Source organism: Mastomys coucha, unplaced genomic scaffold (assembly GCF_008632895.1).
Source record: "Mastomys coucha isolate ucsf_1 unplaced genomic scaffold, UCSF_Mcou_1 pScaffold3, whole genome shotgun sequence".
Classification (NCBI taxonomy): domain Eukaryota; kingdom Metazoa; phylum Chordata; class Mammalia; order Rodentia; family Muridae; genus Mastomys; species Mastomys coucha.
The window spans coordinates 49,776,463-49,795,538 of NW_022196909.1; the positions used below are offsets into that span (position 1 = coordinate 49,776,463).

The window sequence follows — 19,076 nt, forward strand, 5'->3', positions numbered from 1 at the left end:
CCCAGACCCCAGAGTCACTGTAGTGCTGGCTGCTCTGAGACAGGACACCACACCTTTTTTTGTAGGTGACATCACAGAACGATGTTGCTCCCTTCCTTATGTTGTCCCTGGCCCCTCCAGTTTGGTGGCTGTTGGAAGCCCAGCAGGAATCACACCCTCAGCCACCCCTTCGCTGAGGTTTCCAGGGAATCCTCCAGGTACGGGTGGTCAGACACAGGACTGTGGGTCAGGCTTTCCCAGGCAGGTATCTCCAGGATCACCCGGTCTTGTGGGTGGGCGGGCTGTAGAGTTTGCAAAAGCAAAAGGCTATGTTAAAGCTTTCTCAGGACTTTCTCAGGAACCAGGAACCCCATCTGCAGTCCAACCCCAGGTTCCAGGCAACAATCTCTCATGCTCAGCCAGCCCCTCTGGGATTTAAGGCTCCATCCCCTGTTGTTCCTTACCTAAGGCGGGCCAAGTGGATGTTCTCATAGACCTGGACTTCAGGTTTGAAGTGAGGAATTGAGGGTTCTGGGGGGAAAGAAGCCATAGGATGTGAAGTCACCAGGTAATTCGGGGGTATATTCCTTACCACCCCTCCCCCAGAGGGTCTAGATGTGATCCTTCACCTCACACCCACGACTCACCTCTGTCCTGAGACCCTCGGGCCCTCCGCCGCCTCCAGATCACTATGCTGAGAACTATGATGGTGACCCCTTGGCCTGCTGTGAACAACAGCACCAGTATCCAGGGCATGTCCCCGCTCGGGAGAGGGGCACAAACAGTGGGTGAAGGTTCTGCGGAAGGTGCTGAAACAGCAAAAGAAGAATGACAGGCAGTGCCCCCGCCCCCACGCAAATATGCATGCACACATGCAAATCACACACATGGAAATGGCAAAAGAAAGAGAAGGGGGCTTTAGAGTTTGCCTTCTCCAGCTCCTTTTCCATCCATCCTCTAGGCCTTGCTGAGACCTTTCTGTCTAGAAACAATGGCCGTTTGCTCCTCTCTCTGACTGATAAATGGGTTGTTCTCCATCTGGTAGCGTTCATTCCTGATATAATAGCCTTTTATTTTGTCTAACAATTATAAGCTTTCTGCTTCGCTCTTCCCTGTCAATAGACCATTATACCACAGTATATGCGACCCCTTCTCTGGAGGTCAGCATCCCAGAAATCCCTACGCATTTCTTCTCTGCCGTGGAAAAGCCCACGCAAATAATAGATTAGTCTGTTTCTCTCTTCCGTTTGTTCTTGAGACAGGGTCTCATGGAGTCCAGACTGGCTTTGAACTCCTGTGCCAGCCTTCTGAGTCCTGGGACTGAAGGTGTGTACCACCATGCTTGGCTCATATTCTGGCCTATTTCTTGTCTCTTTTTTTTTGGTGGGGGTAGGGAGAGTGAGGGGACTGGGCCTCTCTCTATGTCCCTGGTTGGCTTAAAATTTTCTATGTAGACCAGGCTGGCCTCTAACTCACACTATTGACTGCCTCTGCTTCCTGAGTGCTAGGATTATAGGCACAGGCCTATTTCTTTTATTTTCATGATTTTACTTGTTTTTAGAGAAGCCGGGTCACATGTAATGCAGGCTGGCTTTGAACTCACTATCTAGCCAAGGTTGTCCTCGAACTTTTTCCTACGTGCTAAGAGGCATGTGCTACTACTGTGCCCTGCTTAGATCAGCCTATTTCTTTCTTGCATGTGTGTGCGTGCCTGTGTGTGTGTGTTCACGTGTGTGCGTGGTGCATCTGTGCGCGTGCCTCTGTGTGTTCACATGCGCGTGGGTGTGTAAGCACGCGTGTGGTGGCTAGCAGACAACTGCCAGTGTTTTTCCTTAGGAGACATCCACCTTATTTTTGTGAGATGAAGTCTCTCACTGGCCTGGAGCTCACAAAGCAGGCCAGACTGGCTGGCTCGAGAGCCCTAGGGGCCCATCTGCCTCAGTTTCCCTAGTGTTAGGACTACAAGTCTACATCACCATGACTGGCTCTTTTTTTGTGACTCCTGAGTTCAAACTCGGATTCTCATGTTTGTGTTGCAAGCACTTTCCTTGGCTGGCCTCTCTCTTCAGCCCCAGATTAACCCCTTTCTAACCAGCGGTATATCCCACCAACGTAGGCCTTGGTTTCTGGTCTGGTCTGGAAAACCAGGGAGTTGGTTTAATCAACTATTCTTTGTGATGGACCTGGTCAATGAGGGGGCTGAGGAAGCCTTCCCCTATAGGAAAGTCACCCCCTAGTTACTAGAGTGATTTGTCCTCCTTCCCAGCTTTGAATGGCCTTCCCCATCCCCTCCTCCTTTTACCTGCCAGGCTAAAGCTGAATCTCTTGTTCTGAGGCATAAGGCAGCGGATGGTCCTCAGCCTACGGCCCCTGGTCTCAGAAAGCCCCTCCGTGGGACACACCACGAGCAGAGCAGCCCCTTCTCCCCAGAAGTACTGAGCGTGTCCTCTCACAGGATTCCTTCCCTCTAGCCAGGTCACAGAGTCCAGACGCCTGGCAGGGACCACGGAGCACAGGAGGGCAGAGCAGGAGGGTCCATCTGGAGCCTTCACGGAGAACTGGGATCCTGGCAGGAGAGAGGGGCTCCTCAGTCTCTTTCGTGGTTTCCTAATCTCCAGTGTCCAGAGAGGTCTTCAGACCCCCAACTCACCTTTGACCACGGAGATATCATACACCCTCCAGTTCTGGTACTTGTGGTTCTGGCCCATCACGGTGCACCAGTACCGACCGGCGTCTTCATCCCTGGACCCCTCCAGCAACAAGGAATAATTTCTAAGGAGTTTGAACCTGGAATCAGGTTCAGGTTTCAGGAGGTCTGAGACCGGCCTGTCTACTTGGACCTGGGCCACCAAGATGGTGGAGGAGCCTGCTGCAGGGCTGCGGAACCAGGTCAGAAGCTGGCCATCAAGTAGAGAGGGGGGTGAAGGACACGGCATCTCCGCTGACTCCCCTGAGGCTACATAGATGGTCTGGATGCTGTCTGTGGAGAAAGAGAAGTGTCAGACTAGAGCTGTCCAGGCCCTTCAGCAAGCCTCCGCTTTATCTCTAACTCCTGCCTTCCTTCCCTTCTGGGGTCTCCAAGGCCCCCTCTTGAGCACGTTTCTCAAGTTACTGTTACGAAGAGAGGGAGCTGGGCTGAGAATGTAACTCAGTCCTAAAGTGCTTGCCTGAGGTTTTTCGGGGAGTGGGGTTGGGGGTGGCTGGCAGAGTGCTTGGCTATTGGGTGTGACTTTGGTCCCCAGTGTGGTATAAACCCAAAACTGACTGTGGGAGTGCAGCACCCAGAGACAGGAAGATCAGAGGTTCAGTGTCATCCCTCCGCTGCTTAACGAGTTCAAGGAGACCCTAGGATACACGACTCCCAGAAAGAGTTGGGAGGGAAGGCAAAGAGTGGAAGGGCAGCAGGGCAGTGGTGATGCACGCCTTTAGTCCCAGCACTTGGGAGGCAGAGGCAGGCAGATTTCTGAGTTCGAGGCCAGCCTGGTCTACAGAGTGAGTTCCAGGACAGCCAGGGCTACACAGAGAAACCCTGTCTTGAAAAATAAAAACAATGGGGCTGGAGAGATGGCTCAGTGGTTAGGAGCACCGACTGCTCTTCCAAAGGTCCTGAGTTCAAATCCCAGCAACCACATGGTGGCTCACAACCATCTGTAACGAGAGGTCTGACTTCCTCTTCTGGAGAGTCTGAAGACAGCTACGTTGTATACATATAATAAACAAATAAAATCTAAAAAAAAAAAAAAGAAAAAGAAAAAGAAAACAAAACAAAAAGAGTGGAAAGGCTTTCCTTGCCAGTGAGAGGCTCTGTCTGGGTCAGGAGAGAGGGAGGCTGAGATAGTGAGTGACATCCCTTAGCTCCTCACACATTTACTCATCTGTTTTTATTTCCTAAAGGGAACGAAGCCAGGGAGCACACACGTGATGTGAGCACCTGGGAAGCTGAGGAGGAAGGGCTGCACCATCCAAGAAATATGTTACATATTTATATAATAAAATATATACCAGCCAGGGCTGTTATAAGGCAATACCCTGTCTCAAAACAAACAGAAATGAAATAAGGGGAGCTGGAAGCCGGGTGTGGTGGCACACCTGCAGTCACAGTGTTCAGAGACAAATGGAGGAGAGAATACTCGAAGCTGAGAGTTCAAGACCAGCTGGGCTGCTGAGACTTTTCTCATTGATTTGACAAAAGTGCCAGGCTAAAGCAACTTAAAGGAGTTAGATGAGTATCTCATCATCACCATCACCACCACCAGCACCACCACCATCCTCCTCCTCCTCCTCCTCTTCCTCCTCCTCCTCCTCACCACCACCACCATCTCGCTATGCAGCACTAGCCATCCTGGAACTCTCTATGTAGCCCAGGCTGTCCTTGAACTAAAAGGTCCGCCTGCCTTTGCCTCCTGAGTGCTGGGATCAAAGGCATGCGCCACCACTGCCCTGCTGCAAGTGAGATTTCTTTTGGCTCATGGTTTAAGGCCAGCATAGCAGGAGATTTATCGTGGTTGAAACAGGCCTGCCTTTGGATGGACTTCGGAGCAGAGAAAGGGGAATGCCTATACCTGACTGACTTTGCCTTTCCCCCTGTTTTTTTATTTAGTTTACCACCCCAGCTCACCGGGTGGTGCCGCCCACGTTCAGGGTCCTCAGTTAAAACTCTGGAAATGCCCTCACAGACATGCCTAAAGGTATGTGTGCCAGAAGGTTTGCCACCATAGCCACATAGCAAGACCCTAATCTTGTGTCCTCAAACTGACCATGTGGTTGAGGTTTACCTGGATCGCCTGCCTGATCTTGCTGCTATCTCCTCCCAGGTTCTGGGATTATAGGCATAGCATGGTAATAAGGGTCAAAGTCGTGCCTGGAGATGAACTGAGACCTCTACACAGGCTAGGCAAGCACTCTCAGCTAGATCCCCAGACCCGATGTTTATCTTCTTAAAAATACAGGAAACTGTCTATAGCCTGGGCCCCTTGGTACCCCTGGGTCTCCCTAGGACTAGAGGCAAAGAGGGGCCAAGCAAAGGAAGGCTGCCCTCTTGACGTTTCATTTTCAGAAGCACTCAAGGGAAGCAGCATCGCCGCCGCCCCCCCCCACCCCCTGCGCGCCCAAACTCCTAAGCAGCTGCAGAACCCGCCACCTCCAGCCCCTTACCTGCAGCAGCCTGGGGGTGCCCACACAGGAACAGGAGGAGGAATACTACCATTGCCATGGAGAGCCTGCCAAGTTACCCTGCTCCAAAGACCTGGTGTTTCCAGGGAGGAAGCAGAACACAGATAAACGGCTGGACCATTGGCCTCTGGAGGCATGGGCATGCAGAGCGATAAAACTCAGTTGAGCGTCATCTGGGGGGGAAAGGGAACTTGGGAACTTCTCCATCTTTCTGTTCTTGGAGTCAGTCCCAGGGCGAGCTGCTCTCGTGGAAGGAATCCCAGATGCCTTCCTCCGTTCCACCTAGGCTTCTGTAGCTTCTCCTCCAGCCCTGAGACATCAGCCAAGAGCCAAATGACCCCGCCTGCTCCTGGGCACCCAGCAGAAAACTGCACATCCAGGCCATAAGTGACCTCAAATGAATGCTTCCGTGGTTATCTGCATTATCAGAGACCGTTCCAGAGCCCCTGAAGAGCCTCTCGAGCTGTTCCTCAAGGAGACGCACAGTGGGGATCTGGACTATTCATGGGTGCCCGGGCGCAGAAGCAGTCCTTTATAACTCCCGATGGTTTATTTAAGTGCTATTTAAGTAGTTTAGTTAGTAGTGTTTTGGCTTTTTTTTTTTTTCTGAGACAGGTTTTCAAGTTGGGTTTTTTTTTTTTAAGATTTATTTTATGTATATGAGTACACACTGTACCTGTACAGATAGTTGTGAGCCTTCATCTGGTTGTTGGGAATTGACTTTTAGGATCTCTGCTTGCTCCGGTCGGTCCCGTTTGCTCCAGCCCAAAGATTTATTATTATACATAAGTACACTGTAGCTGACTTCAGACTCACCAGAAGAGGGTGCCAGATGTCATTTTGGATGGTTGTGAGCCACCATGTGGTTGCTGGGATTTGAACTCAGGACCTTGGGAAGAGCAGTCGGTGCTTTTACCCGCTGAGCCATCTCTCCAGCCCCCTCCAGTTAGGATTTCAAGTTGTCCAGGTTGGCTTCAAACTCACTATGTGCCTAGAGGTGACCTTAAATTCTTTTGTTTTGTTTGGTTTTTTGAGACAGGGTTTCTCTGTGTAGCCCTGGTTGTCCTGGAACTCACTCTGTAGAGCAGGCTGGCCTCGAACTCAGAAATCCGCCTGCCTCTGCCTCCCAAGTGCTGGGATTAAAGGTGTGCGCCATCACCGCCCGGCTCTTTTCTGTTTTTAAAGATTCATTTATTTTATGTGAGTACACTGTAGACACACCAGAAGAGGGCATAGGATCCCATTACAGATGGTTGTGAGCTACCATGTGGTTGCTGAAAATTGAACTCAGGACCTCTGGAAGAGCAGTTGGTGCTCTTAAGCACTGAACCATCTCTCCAGCTCCCTGACCTTGAACTCTTGATCCTCTGCCTCCCAAGGTTGAGATGACATCATCACGAACAGCTAGCTACTTATTTCAAACGTGGAGCAAGTTATTTGCCATGGAGTTATATCCCCAGCCTTTAAACTATTTTCTTTTCTTTTTTTCTTTTTTAAGATTTATTTATTTTATGTGTATGAGTACATTGTAGCTATACAGGTGGCCGTGAGCCATCATGTGTGTGGCTGCTGGGAATTGAAGTCAGGACTGCCCTGCTCGCTCTGGCCCAGCTAGCTCCAGTGGTGTAATTCACTGTACCTGACTTCAGACACACCAGAAGAGGGCGTCCTATCTCATTACGGGTGGTTGTGAGTCACCATGTGGTTGCTGGGATTTGAACTCAGGACCTTAGGAAGAGCAGTCTGTGCTCTTACCTGCTGAGCCATCTTGCCAGCCCAACTATTTTCTTCTGGGGCTGGTGAGATGGCTCCGAGGGTTTTGCCTTCGCTGGCAAGTTTAGCAACTGGAGTTGAATCCTCAGGATCCACGTGGTGGGAAGAAAGAACTGGCTCCTGCAAATTGTCCTCTGACCGTATGACAACATATGATGTGCTGGCGGCTTGTCAATGTCAACTTTACATGGAAGGACAGTGTGGGAAGAACAAGTCTTAAATCTTAATCCAGAAAATGCTTCCACAGGGTTGGCCTGCGGCAAGTCTGTAGGGAATTTTCGTGGTTGGTAACCAATGAAGGAGGGCTGGGCTCACTGTGGATGGTGCCACCCCCTGGGCGCATCATCCTGAATGGTCTAAGCACACTGAGTGCTTACTCAAGCCCATAAGCTGAACTCCTCCATGGTTTCTGCATCCGCTCCTGCCTCCAGATCCTGCCTTGACTCCCTTCAGTGATGGACTGTGCCGTGGAAGTGGAAGACCAAGTAAACCTTTTCCTCAAGTCACTTCTGGTCATGGTGTCTCATCACGGCAATAGAAACCCTCACTGAGCCAGGTGTGGTGTGTGCACTTTTAATCCCAGCACTCGAGAGGCAGAGGCAGCCAGCCTGGTCTACATAGTGAGCTCCAGGACAGCCAGGGGAACAAAGTAAGACTCCATCTTAGAAAATAAACAAAAACCAACAGCTAGGGAGAGTGGGGCTAATAAAATGTCTAAGTCTGGGTTACAATGGCTGTGATGAAACACCATGACCAAAGCAACTCGGGGAGGAAAGGGTTTATTGAGCTTACACTTCCATATCATAGTTCATCAGTAAACTCATGATGGGAGCTCAAGCAGATCAGGAACCTGGAGGCAGGAGCTGCTACAGAGGCCATGGAAGGCTGTACCACATGACAGAATCAATACGAGGCTGTCTTAAAATCTCCTCTGCCAATGGCATGAATCCAAAACTCTCAGACATGCAGGCTGTGTACATATATGGGTACATACACAAATGTAATTTTAAAATATGGGAGGGGGATTTGGTGTTGTGGTACATACCTTTAATCCTAGCACTTTTAAGATTTATTTATTTTGAGCTGGAGAGATGGTTCAGTGGTTAAGAGCAATGACTGCTCTTCCAGAGGTCCTGAGTTCAATTCCCAGCCCCCACATGGTGGCTCACAACCATTTGTAATGGGATCTGATGCTCTCTTCTGGTGTTTCTGAAGACAGCAACAGTGTGCTCACATACATGAAATAAATCTTTTTTTTTTTTTTTTTTTGGTTTTTCGAGACAGGGTTTCCCTGTATAGCTCTGGCTGTCCTGGAGCTCACTTTGTAGACCAGGCTGGCCTTGAACTCAGAAATCCAAGTGCTGGGATTAAAGGCGTGTGCCACCACTGCCCGGCTAAATCTTTCTTAAAAAGATTTATTTTTACATATATAGGTACTCCATCAGCATGTATGTCTGCATGCCAGAAGAGGGGATCAGATCGTAAGCCACCATGTGGTTGCTGAGAATTGTATGTAGTACCTCTCGAAAAGCAGCCAGTTTCCTTAACTACTGAGCCATCTCTCCAGCCACCAATCCCAGCACTTTGACCAATGTTTCTCTATATATCACCCTGACTGGCCTGGAACTCACTACACATGGAGACTAGGGTGGCCTGGAATTCAAGAGACCCATCTGTCAACATACCATCTCTCTCTGCCTCTCCAGTGCTGGGATTAAAGGCATGTGCCACTACACCGGACAGATTATTTCTTTCAAAAACTTGGGGGAAAAAAAAAAGGATTCTTGGGCTGGAGAGATGGCTCAGGGGTTAAGAGCACTGACTGCTCTTCAGAGGTCCTGAGTTCAATTCCCAGCAACCACATAGTGGCTCACAACCATCTGTAATGGCATCATAATGCCCTCTTCTGGTGTGCATGAAGACAGGTACAATGTATTCACATACATAAAATACATAATTTTTTTTTTAAAAAAAATAGAATTCTTCAGAAGAATCCTGATATTTCTTCTATTGGATACATCCATAGACTCTCTTTCTGTCTCTCTGTCTTTCTCTGTTTGTGTGTGTGTGTGTGTGTGTGTGTGTGTGTGTGTGCGCGCGCGCGTGCGGCTCTCAGCTTGCTAGGCAAAGTGTTCTATCCTTGAGCTACATATCCAGCCATTAGCCTTTTTTCTTGAAGTTCTTGTCAAATACTCCTACTCTCACCCAGCGATCATTCCAGAACATGCTGACACTAAGGGATAGGGGATAAAATAATAATAAAAAAAAAATTAACCACCCGGGGCCTTCACTTCCTTAACTCTCGCCGTCCAGAACAGCTCTGACTAATCCTAGACCGTCGCGGAGCGTAGCTCCAACGGCGCGGAACACTCCTCTCGCGGCGAGAAGGTCAGGCCGGACCCTGCCACGGGGCAGAGCCGGTACGTGCTGACGTCACGCACGCACGCACGTGCGAACGCATGCACGCAGCGCTCAGGAGGCTCCGGGCGGGGCCGGCGGGGACCTGAGGCCGAGGGACCGCAGCCCGAGCCGGGGCTATGGCGAAGCTGCTGAGCTGCGTCCTCGGCCCCCGGCTCTACAAGATCTACCGGGAGAGGGACACGGACCGGGCCGCGCCCAGCGTCCCCGAGACTCCCACCGCCGTCCCCGCCGCCTCGTCCAGCTCCTGGGTGAGTCGAGTCCCCCCTGGCGGAGAGCATGGTACGCTCCAAACCGCGCTGGGCTACGTTCGCCCGGCGCGCCCACTCTGGGAAACGGGGGAGCGCGCTGGTCCAGCGGCGGTCGCGCAGTCCGCCTGCGGGCGCTTCCCGGCTCCCTCCCCGTCACGCAGGGCCGGGCCGCCGCCCCTCTGGACCGCTTTGGAGGAACTCTCCCTACGCCCACCGCCACGCTTGCTGTTCTACCGCTCCCCTCCGCGTCCGTCCCCCGCGTGGCTGGTCCCAGCTGAGTCTGGAGTCTACCCACTGACTCCACTGCGCGCACTGACAGGCTTTTGCCCACCTACTCCCAATTTCTTTCCCCGGGCTCTGTTGACTTTCTCTGTAACCTGACTTTTCAGTTTCAAAAAAAATAACTTCACCATGTCATGTTGCTACATGTGCTCCTTGTACCCCGAAACCTAGCCCGAAAACCAGGGTCTTGCATTCAGGGTGGTGGTTTGCTCTCCAAATTATTTTTATTTTTATTGGTTGCAAATTATGTTTTAGGAGCCTTTCCGAAGGTCCACACTTAGCCACATTTTTCCCGAATCGACTGACGTCAAATGCTATTTATTCTTTCCCTCTTAGAATTATCATGGAGTCTCTCGTTTTCGATCTTACTCCCCTCCCCATAATCACACAGTCATATTTATATCCGGGTTTTGGGGGAAAAAAGGACCAGTTTTCCAAATGCTTTCACTTTTGCTTCCAAGCCTAGCACCCTGTGATTGTTTTCAGGGTCAGGGATGAGGTGTCAGGGGAGGGGAGTGAAACTTCAGTAGAGTATTGCAAGAAAAATGGCCAAAGAGGCTAAAACCAGGTGGCACATGTTAGGGCTTCTGGAAGGGAGGAAGGGCCTGTCAACTGGCAAGGTCCTTAACAGGCCATCTGTTTTGGCAGGATACGTATTATCAGCCTCGGGCCCTGGAGAAACATGCCGACAGCATCCTGGCACTGGTAAGTCAGCTCCAGCATCTGTCAGTCAAACCCAGCCGCTGCCTGGACGTTCTCCCCTCCAGCCCTGGCAAGGGCAGCACCCCAGGAGTTGAGGGGTGCTCTGGGCTCTGTTCAGCAGAGCTTGCACAGAGGACCAGCGTATCCCAAGTGCATACGGTTGGCATTCTCCCTTAGGAATTCCTCCTTATGTACCATGAGCTTTTTCCAGAGCAGTTTGAGCCCTGAGGATAACACACTGACCCTCGGGGCCATCTGCAGGTCTCTTGAGTCCTGCAGTCCCCAGTGACCTGTCCTCCCTGGCAACTAACCTCTTTGGCTGCAGAGACAGCTGTTCTCCCTGGCAGAGTTCCTATGGTGATGTCTTCATACCTCTTGGGGACAAAGCCTGGGGCTCTCTTGAGTGGGGCCGACTGTGAAGGCTTGATTAACTTGAGTAGACAGAGAGACTGGTGTTTCCAAAGCGTTGAAATTGTGTCAGCCTCCATGATTGTCCTCAGACACACTACGTGGCAGCACATGTTTGTGTCCCTACTGTGTGCATGGTGTCAGAGCCCAGGCCTGGACAGGGCAGAACAGTGTGTGTGCACAGGCGTATTGATTGCCTGTCTCTGTCTCTGTCTCTGCCGCAGGCTTCAGTCTTCTGGTCCATCTCTTATTACTCCTCTCCCTTCGCCTTCTTCTACTTGTACAGGAAAGGTCAGTGTGCTTTCAAAGGTGTGTGGAGGGTGGTCAAAATGGGCAGGTCGCAGGCTGGTGAATCCATTTTCCAAAGAAGAAGGGGGTCCTGTGAGAATAGCGTGTTTGGCTTCCCTCTTCTGCCAGGGGTCTTTCCTTCTAAGCCAGTGGTTCTCGACCGCTGCAGTTCCTCACGTCCTGGTGGCCCCCAGCCACAACAGGATTTCATTGCTACATTATAACTGTGATTTTGCTGCTGTTACGAATCGTAATGTAAATATTTTTTTGGAGATTGAGGTTTGCCAAAGGGTTCCCAACCCACATGTTGAGAACTACTGGTCTGATAGAATGGCTAACCCAAAGACAAAGTGTGGGGCTGTGGGCAAGCTGGGGAGAACCGCTCACTTAGAGGCCTGTGAGCGCGGCTCACGACTGTCCCTCTTCCCTCTCAGGTTACTTGAGTCTGTCCAAAGTGGTGCCATTTTCTCACTATGCGGGGACGTTGCTGCTACTACTGGCAGGGGTGGCCTGCCTCCGAGGTAGGTAGAGAGAAGCCTAGTGTGTATCCGTGACTGGATAGACGTTAAGCACTCTTTGCAGACATAGTTTGGGGCTGGGCCCTGTAGGGAGTAAACTGAGAACAGTGCAAGGTGTGAGCTCTTCCTCGGGTGCCTTACATCCTACATGGCCTGTGTGCGTAAGCAGTGTACAGGAACAAGGTTGCAGCACACACTGCCTACATCTCAGCTGGAGACAGCAACAGTGGCTGCAGACTTTAATATGCACAAAGACATCACAAAGTATAGCCACACTGTGGGCACTGTACCAGAGTGCAGATCACAGGCGCACCGTTGGGTGGAAGACGTTCAGTTTTCATTTACAGAAGGTTCAGAAGAAACACAAGCATGTGTCTTCTATCCCAGCACTTGGGTAAGAATGAGGTAGGAAGTTGGGGAGTTCCAGGCCAACCTGGGCTACATAGTGGGACTCTCTCAATCAGTGAATAAGTATGTAAGTGAAGGTCAGAACGAGGCACATGTGTGTGGTGAGACCTAGAAGACAGAGGGGTGTGGATCTCAAAAGCTGCTGCCGGGATGCCCTTGGTGGGAGGTGGCTCTGTTATTGTTTAACTTTATACCCCGACCACACTTCCCCCCCTCTTCTCTTCTCAGTGTTTTCCTGTCCCCTCCCCATCTAATCCTCCCCCTTTTCTCTTCAGAAAAGGAGAGGCCTCCCATGGATATCGACCAGCCTTGGCATATCAAGTTGCAGTGAGGCTAGGTGCATCTTCTCCTACGGAGGCTAGATGAGGGGGCCCAGTTAGGGGAGAGGGGTCTAGAGGCAGGCATCGGAGTCAGAGCCCCTGCTCACACTTTAGGAGTCCCACATGGAGACCAAGCTGCACAACTGTAACATGATGTGCATAAGGGTGGCCTAGGGCCATCCTGTGCAGGCTCTCTGGTTGGGGTTCAGTCTCTGTGAGCCCCTGTAGGCCCAGGTTAGTTGATTCTGTAGGTTTTCTTGTGGTGTCCTTGGCCCCTCTGGCTCCTTCAGTCCTTCCTCCCCGCCTCAAGAGGATTCCCAAGCTCCACATGTTTGGCTGTGGGTCTCTGCGTCTGTTTGCGTCCGTTGCTGGGGAAGCTTCTCAGAGGGCAGTTCTGCTAGGCTCCTGCCTACAGGTAGAGCAGAGGATCATTAGCAGTGTCACGGTCGGGTTGGAACAGTTATCGGCTGGCCTTTCACTTAGTTACTACTCCATCTTTACGCCCGCACATCAAATTGTATGTCAAAGGTCTCGTGGCTGGTTGGCCTGCATTGGCAGCCTTGCCTGGTTACAGGAGATGGCCAGTTTCTATTTGTGTGTGTGTGTGTGTGTGTGTGTGTGTGTGTGTGTGTGTGTGTGTGTGTTGGGGGGGCGGTTAGTTCCTGAATTCACTTATGTGTATGTCGTGTGCAGATTGGCTCAGAGGCCGGTGGACGTCATATAGCCTCTAACTGAGTTGTCTGCATTTGTGAGCTAACAGGTGTAGACAGGAGGAACTGAACCTATGTCCTCCGCAAGAGCTCCTTATTTGTGTTTTTAACTGTATGCTGTCTGTGGACAGCAGGACGGCAGGTGTACCCACCACACCTGCTGCATGTACATTGTGGCATAGATGTGAGCACCCACCTGAACCCCTCTCAGCTCACTCGCTCCCTTCTCTCAGTATTGCGTTGACGCTCTGGAGGACCCGGTTGTTTCCCTTGTAGCCCTTACACCCATCTCACGTATGCTGGTTTATGAGGGGAGTGAAGAGAAGAGAGGCATCAGTCCTAATGCCAGAACCGGCATCAGGGGCAGGGGTTAGGAGCATGCAGAAAGCCAGCTCCAGATGCTTCAAGCAGACGGGAGGGAAGGCCACTGTTTGCAGGGAGTAGTAAGGTTGCAGACTGTTTGTCTGTTTGTTTAAAGATCTATCTATCTATCTATCTATCTATCTATCTATCTATCTATCTATCTATCTATATGAGTACACTGTAGCTATCCTCAGACACACCAGAAGAGGGCATCAGATGGTTGTGAGCCACCATGTGGTTGCTGGGATTTGAACTCAGGACCTCGGAAGAGCAGTCAGTGCTCTTAACCCCTGAGCCATCGCTGCAGCCCCTGTAGCAGACTGTTTGAATGTGGGGGAAGGTGATCTGCAAAATAAAAGAGACTGCTAATTCACAGAGAAGGGAACTGCCAGGCCCCCAGCCGGGAGGCCAAAGCGGGAGAGTTACTAAGAGTTCTGAGACATCCTAGCCTGTGTAATGAGTTGCGGGCCAGCCTGGGCACAGTGTAAAACCCTGTTTCAAAGACAAAACAAAAGAAATAACTGAAGCAGTGCTGGGTGTGGTGGTGCGCCTGGAATCTCAGACATGGGAGACTAAAGCAGGTGACTCTGGGGCCAGACTTCATGACATAATGAGTTCCAGGCCAGCCAGAGTTACATATCAAAGCCAAGTTTCAGATAACAACAGCAGCACAGCAAAACCAAGCCAACAACTGAAAGGGCTGGTGAAAGGGCCGAGCAGTGAACGTTGAGTTCCATCCCCCCAGGATCCCACAGTGAGAATAGGGAACTGACTCTTGAAGTTGTCCACTCATTTCCACATCCTGCTGTGGCACTTGTATGCCTACACCACACACACACACACACACACACACAATGTAACAAGAATAATGCTAATTAAAACAGTAAACCCGAGACTCAGAACACAACTCCAGCAGCCAGTAGCTCTGTGCAGGAAAGAGAAGTTCTGTCTCCCACTTGAGCAGCCCTGATTCCTCCTGCTCCTCCCTCCAGGGCCTCCTGTTCTTCTCTTACTTCCTAGACATCTGGATCCCCAGTTTACCTGATAGTTTTCTCTCTCCAGGCATTGGCCGCTGGACCAACCCCCAGTACCGACAGTTCATCACCATCTTGGAAGCCACACATAGGAACCAGTCTGCAGAAAACAAGGTGAAGGTTCTAGAGAGAGTGCCTGTGTGAGTCCTGCTGCCCAGAGCTCCAGGCACTGGCTTCTGTGTCTTTCTAAGTGAACTGTCCTCCCTGCTTCTAATGGCTACTTTGCTAGGCCGTTCCTCTCCCTCCCCACGGCCATGCTCAAGAATTAGAGACACAGAAGCATCTGCAGTCATGAGAAGCTTCTGTTCTCGCTTCTTTGCATGCCTCCGACACCACACTGGCTTTGTTTGGGGATGGAAAAAGATGGGCAGGTGCATCCCCTCCTGTGCCCAGCAGCAGAGGGTGCCAGCAGGGCACAGTGTCCTTTAAGCTGTGCCAGGCCTGCTGTTACTGGAGAGTGATTATCTTTGAAATGGGGCCGTGAAGCCTCATAAAGCTCCTTCCTGGTGTGAGGGGATCAAGCAGACGTCGTCACCATGGCTGCACCGTGGTCTTGCTGCACGGCCAATTTACAGGCCTCTGTCATTTCATCTGCGGGGCACAGGGCATGGTGTGGGCTGCATACCCTTTCCAGTCCTCTCACCACATGAGGTGGTGCAGTGACCCCCGATTTTACATCTGTGGAAAGAGAAAAAGGAGGCTAAGTAGCCTGCCTCAGAGTGAGGAGTGACCAAGGGCAGACCTGGGCACAGGCTCTAGGTGAGCCTGGCTGAAATGTGCCTTTCTATTTCATTTCATTTTGTCATTTACATTTCTAGTTTTTTTTTCTTTTTTTCTGTTGCTCTTTCTTAGGCAAGTTATTTTTGAAAATGTCAAAAGCATTTCTGTGGTAAAAAATAAGAAATAATCCTCAAAATAGAGACCTTGGAGCTCTGGATGTGGGGGAGGACAGTGGATTATGAAGATGCAGCCCTACTGCCTGCAGCTTGTGGCCCAGTGCAGTATGAGACACAGGGGCAGATGGTTTACAGGGTAGCCTGCCTATCCTGAAACTCTCTCTGTAGACCAGGTGTGGAGGGTAATATAGCCAGCCAGCAGCCTGCCCCTGCCCCCATCTTTACATAGAAGTCCCGCCCTTGGGGTGGGTCAGCCTTAGATACGTCTGTTTTCTGGGGTTTGGTTTGGTTTGTTTTTTGTTTTTCCAAGACAGGGTTATGCTGTGTAGCCCACACTTACCTGGCGTTCCTGCTGATCCTCTTGCCTCCTGGATGAGGTCATACTATATGCTACTGTGACCTGTCCTGGAATGGGATCTCAGTCCATGTCCCAGGCTAGCCTTAAATTTCACTGTGTATCCCAGGCTGGCCCCAACTTGCAGTCCTGCCTCTGCTTCCGAATGGTGTGATTGATAGGCATTGGGAATTGAAGCCAGGGCGCTGTGCATGCTGGTCAGGCACCCTAGCCCAGGTTTAGATTTTCAGGACGTCTAGGGTTAAGAGTCCTGGAGAGGAGTGGATGAGCTAGTGGTGGGGGCAACTACCTTGTCCCAATACTGTGGTCAGAGTAGACCTTTCCATTTAGAGGAGGGAGCTCTGATCTCCACTTGGTCTCCCTGTAACATGGGAGCGTCCTGCATAGTGAAGGAGTTGAGGGTAGACGGCCAGGCCTCTGCTCAGCTCTCAGTTCTTCGTTCCTTTGTCCTCTCTGTCCACAGAGGCAGCTGGCCAACTATAACTTCGACTTCAGGAGCTGGCCAGTTGACTTCCACTGGGAGGAGCCCAGCAGCCGGTGAGGCCCCAGCTACCTAGCTCTCCCCTCCCTTGGCATCAGCTTACCCCTCTTAGTCCCAGACCTACTGCTCCTGACCCTGTTTTCCTTCCCCTCAGGAAGGGGTCCCGAGGTGGCCCTTCCCGCAGGGGTGTGGCTCTGCTCCGTCCAGAGCCCCTGCACCGGGGAGCAGCAGACACGTTTCTCAACAGGGTCAAGAAGCTGCCCTGTCAGATCACCAGGTAGGAAAGTGGGGTGTGGGAGGCAGCCGGGGTGGACTGCACTGTGAGCTGGATGCGGAGTAGGCTTGTGGGGCCTAGTGCTGTTTGCTCTGTGTGTCTCCTGTGGGGAAAGGCCCTGCAAGGCCCAGGCCTCGGGAGTACCTGGAGAGCCAGCATGCCAGTGGGCCTGCTGCTGCGAACCTCCCAGCATCTAACGGAGCAGAGTGCTGCAGCAGATCCAAGGCCCTGGCTGTTACTGCACAGGTTCTAGTCCTATGCCCATGGCTATGTGGAATTTTCCCGGCCCCTCTGCTCCTTGATATCCCACCTTGGCCCCTACCATCCCTCAGTTTCTCCATCTGATTAGCCTGCCTCACTGGGATTGTTGAGATGAACTGGCAGCACTAGGGACGGCTGTGTCTTAGGAGTTTATTGCTGTGAAGAGACGCCATGACTACAACAGCAGCAACAGGGGACATTTCATTGGGGCTGGCTTTCAGGTTCAGAGCTTTCAGTCCATTATCATCGTGGCGGGAACCATGGCAGCATGAGGCAGCCATGGTGCTGGAGAAGGAGCTGAGAGTTCTATACCTCAGTCCACAGGCAGCAGGAGGAAACTGCCACACTGGGCACAGCTTTAGCATAGGAGACCAAAGGCCACCCCTCCTAATAGTGCCACTCCGGGGGTCATTCCTATTCAGACCACCACAGCTGCCGTTTACCTGCCTGCCACCAACCTCAGTCATGGGTGCTGATGGTGTCAGACCGGCCTTAGCCTCACAGACACCCAGCCTGCCCCTGCTGAATACTCACCCGTTCATTGCAGCAGGTTCTAGAGTACCAAGGATGGGGTTTGACTTAGCTTTGGCTGTTGATGTCCTGGATCGGTCCAAAGGGAAAGCAGACAAGGTTTCTGAGGGCGTGCGGGCAGGGTGGTGCAGTGCGATGCCAGAACACAGCCTAGTGGCTAAGCGCTCGTTCAGCAGTAGTACTACCCTATGTAACCTATGTGTGTGAGTTCACACAGTAAATATCTGTTGAGCCCCCTGGACAGCTCTAGTGTAGTAGGCATTGTCACCGTGAACAAAACAGCCAGGTCTAGCCCCTGACAAGAGAGTGGCCCAGTTTGATATCTTTCTGGCTACAGATCTTTATAGAAGTATTTTCATGGGTAGGTTTTTGCCCCACTCTTTCCTGTATTGGTCCTGAATAGAAGACAGAGAAACCTGGTATTTTTATTAACAAGTTGTAAGCCCTGACTGGGCAGGTTCTGAGCTATTATAACCCAGCTAGGCTATTGATGACCACATAAATGCCCGTTCCTTGCCAGGTGAGTCTTGCCCTGCTTGTTCTGTTCCGTGTGTGTCCTCAGGACCGGCTTTTCTAGCCATGTACCTTGCAGTGCCCGTGTCTACACTGCAACCTGATCTTGGGACTCAGGACTCAGCATCCGAGTACACAGCACACTAGACCAACCCCAACAGATCATGACCCATTGTTTTGTTTTTATTTTTTGAGATATGTCCTCATGCAGTCCAGGCTAGTCTTGAACACATGGTGTAGCTAAGACTGGCCCTGAGCTCCCGATCCTCCCACAAGCTAAAAGGACAGGTGTGGGCTCTTGCACCTGGCTCTTACTAGTCTGGAAACCACTTCAGTGAGTTTTTAGTGGTGCTGGGGATAGGACCCAGGGTTTTGTGCACCCTGGGCAGATGTTCTACCATTGAGCAGTCACCAGTGATAGCGCTCAATGGTCCTATGTGAGGACTCAGACTTTTACATACACTTATTTATATTTGTATGTGCAGGGCACTCATGAGCTCAGGTTGTCAGGCCTGGAAGCAAGTGCTTTTACCCAGTAAGTCATCTTGTTGACCCTTGAGAACTTTTAATAAGTTGTATTTTTTGTGCATTAACAGAATGATATTTAATAGCTGCATTTATTGTACCTAGAAATCTCATAAAACTCTCAGAACTATATCCAAGCAGTTATCTCATAAAACTCTCAGAATTATACCCAAGCAGTCCCCGATTTGCTATAGTTTGAGTTTTGGACTCTTTCCCTGGGCTAGTGCTGGGCAGCATGCTTCACGGTGCCAGAGGAGTTGTGAGCCACAGCCCCCAGCAGGAGGCTCTCACCTGTGTGTTAGGGGTCAGGTTGTGAGCCACAGCCCCCAGCAGGAGGCTCTCACCTGTGTGTTAGGGGTCAGGTTGTGAGCTACAGCCCCCAGCAGGAGGCTCTCACCTGTGTGTTAGGGGTCAGGTTGTGAGCCACAGCCCCAGCAGGAGGCTCTCACCTGTGTGTTAGGGGTCAGGTTGTGAGCTACAGCCCCCAGCAGGAGGGCTCTCACCTGTGTGTTAGGGGTCAGGTTGTGAGCCACAGCCCCCAGCAGGACCTGTGTGTTAGGGGTCAGGTTGTGAGCCACAGCCCCCAGCAGGAGGCTCTCACCTGTGTGTTAGGG

General features: G+C 51.3%; 2 protein-coding genes across 2 annotated transcripts in view; one reads left to right on the top strand and one right to left on the bottom strand.

The window, feature by feature from the left end:
- Positions 1-62: 62 nt before the first annotated feature.
- Positions 63-5,569, bottom strand: Ly6g6f (lymphocyte antigen 6 family member G6F). Its single transcript, XM_031348199.1, has 6 exons — positions 5,134-5,569; positions 2,630-2,959; positions 2,282-2,545; positions 627-788; positions 444-510; positions 63-281 (listed from the first exon to the last, which is right to left on the bottom strand). Exons 1-6 carry the CDS (start codon positions 5,189-5,191, stop codon positions 257-259), a joined length of 906 nt encoding a protein of 301 aa, XP_031204059.1. The 5' UTR covers positions 5,192-5,569; the 3' UTR covers positions 63-256.
- A 3,791-nt stretch (positions 5,570-9,360) lies between these two features.
- The window catches only part of Abhd16a (abhydrolase domain containing 16A), a 14,672-nt gene continuing 4,956 nt past the window's right edge, over positions 9,361-19,076 (top strand). The window contains exons 1-7 of the mRNA XM_031347732.1: positions 9,361-9,593; positions 10,524-10,580; positions 11,210-11,276; positions 11,708-11,794; positions 14,655-14,740; positions 16,341-16,414; positions 16,513-16,635. Coding sequence (XP_031203592.1) covers positions 9,462-9,593; positions 10,524-10,580; positions 11,210-11,276; positions 11,708-11,794; positions 14,655-14,740; positions 16,341-16,414; positions 16,513-16,635 — 626 coding nt within the window. The 5' untranslated portion in view covers positions 9,361-9,461. The remainder of the gene's footprint in view (positions 9,594-10,523; positions 10,581-11,209; positions 11,277-11,707; positions 11,795-14,654; positions 14,741-16,340; positions 16,415-16,512; positions 16,636-19,076) is intronic.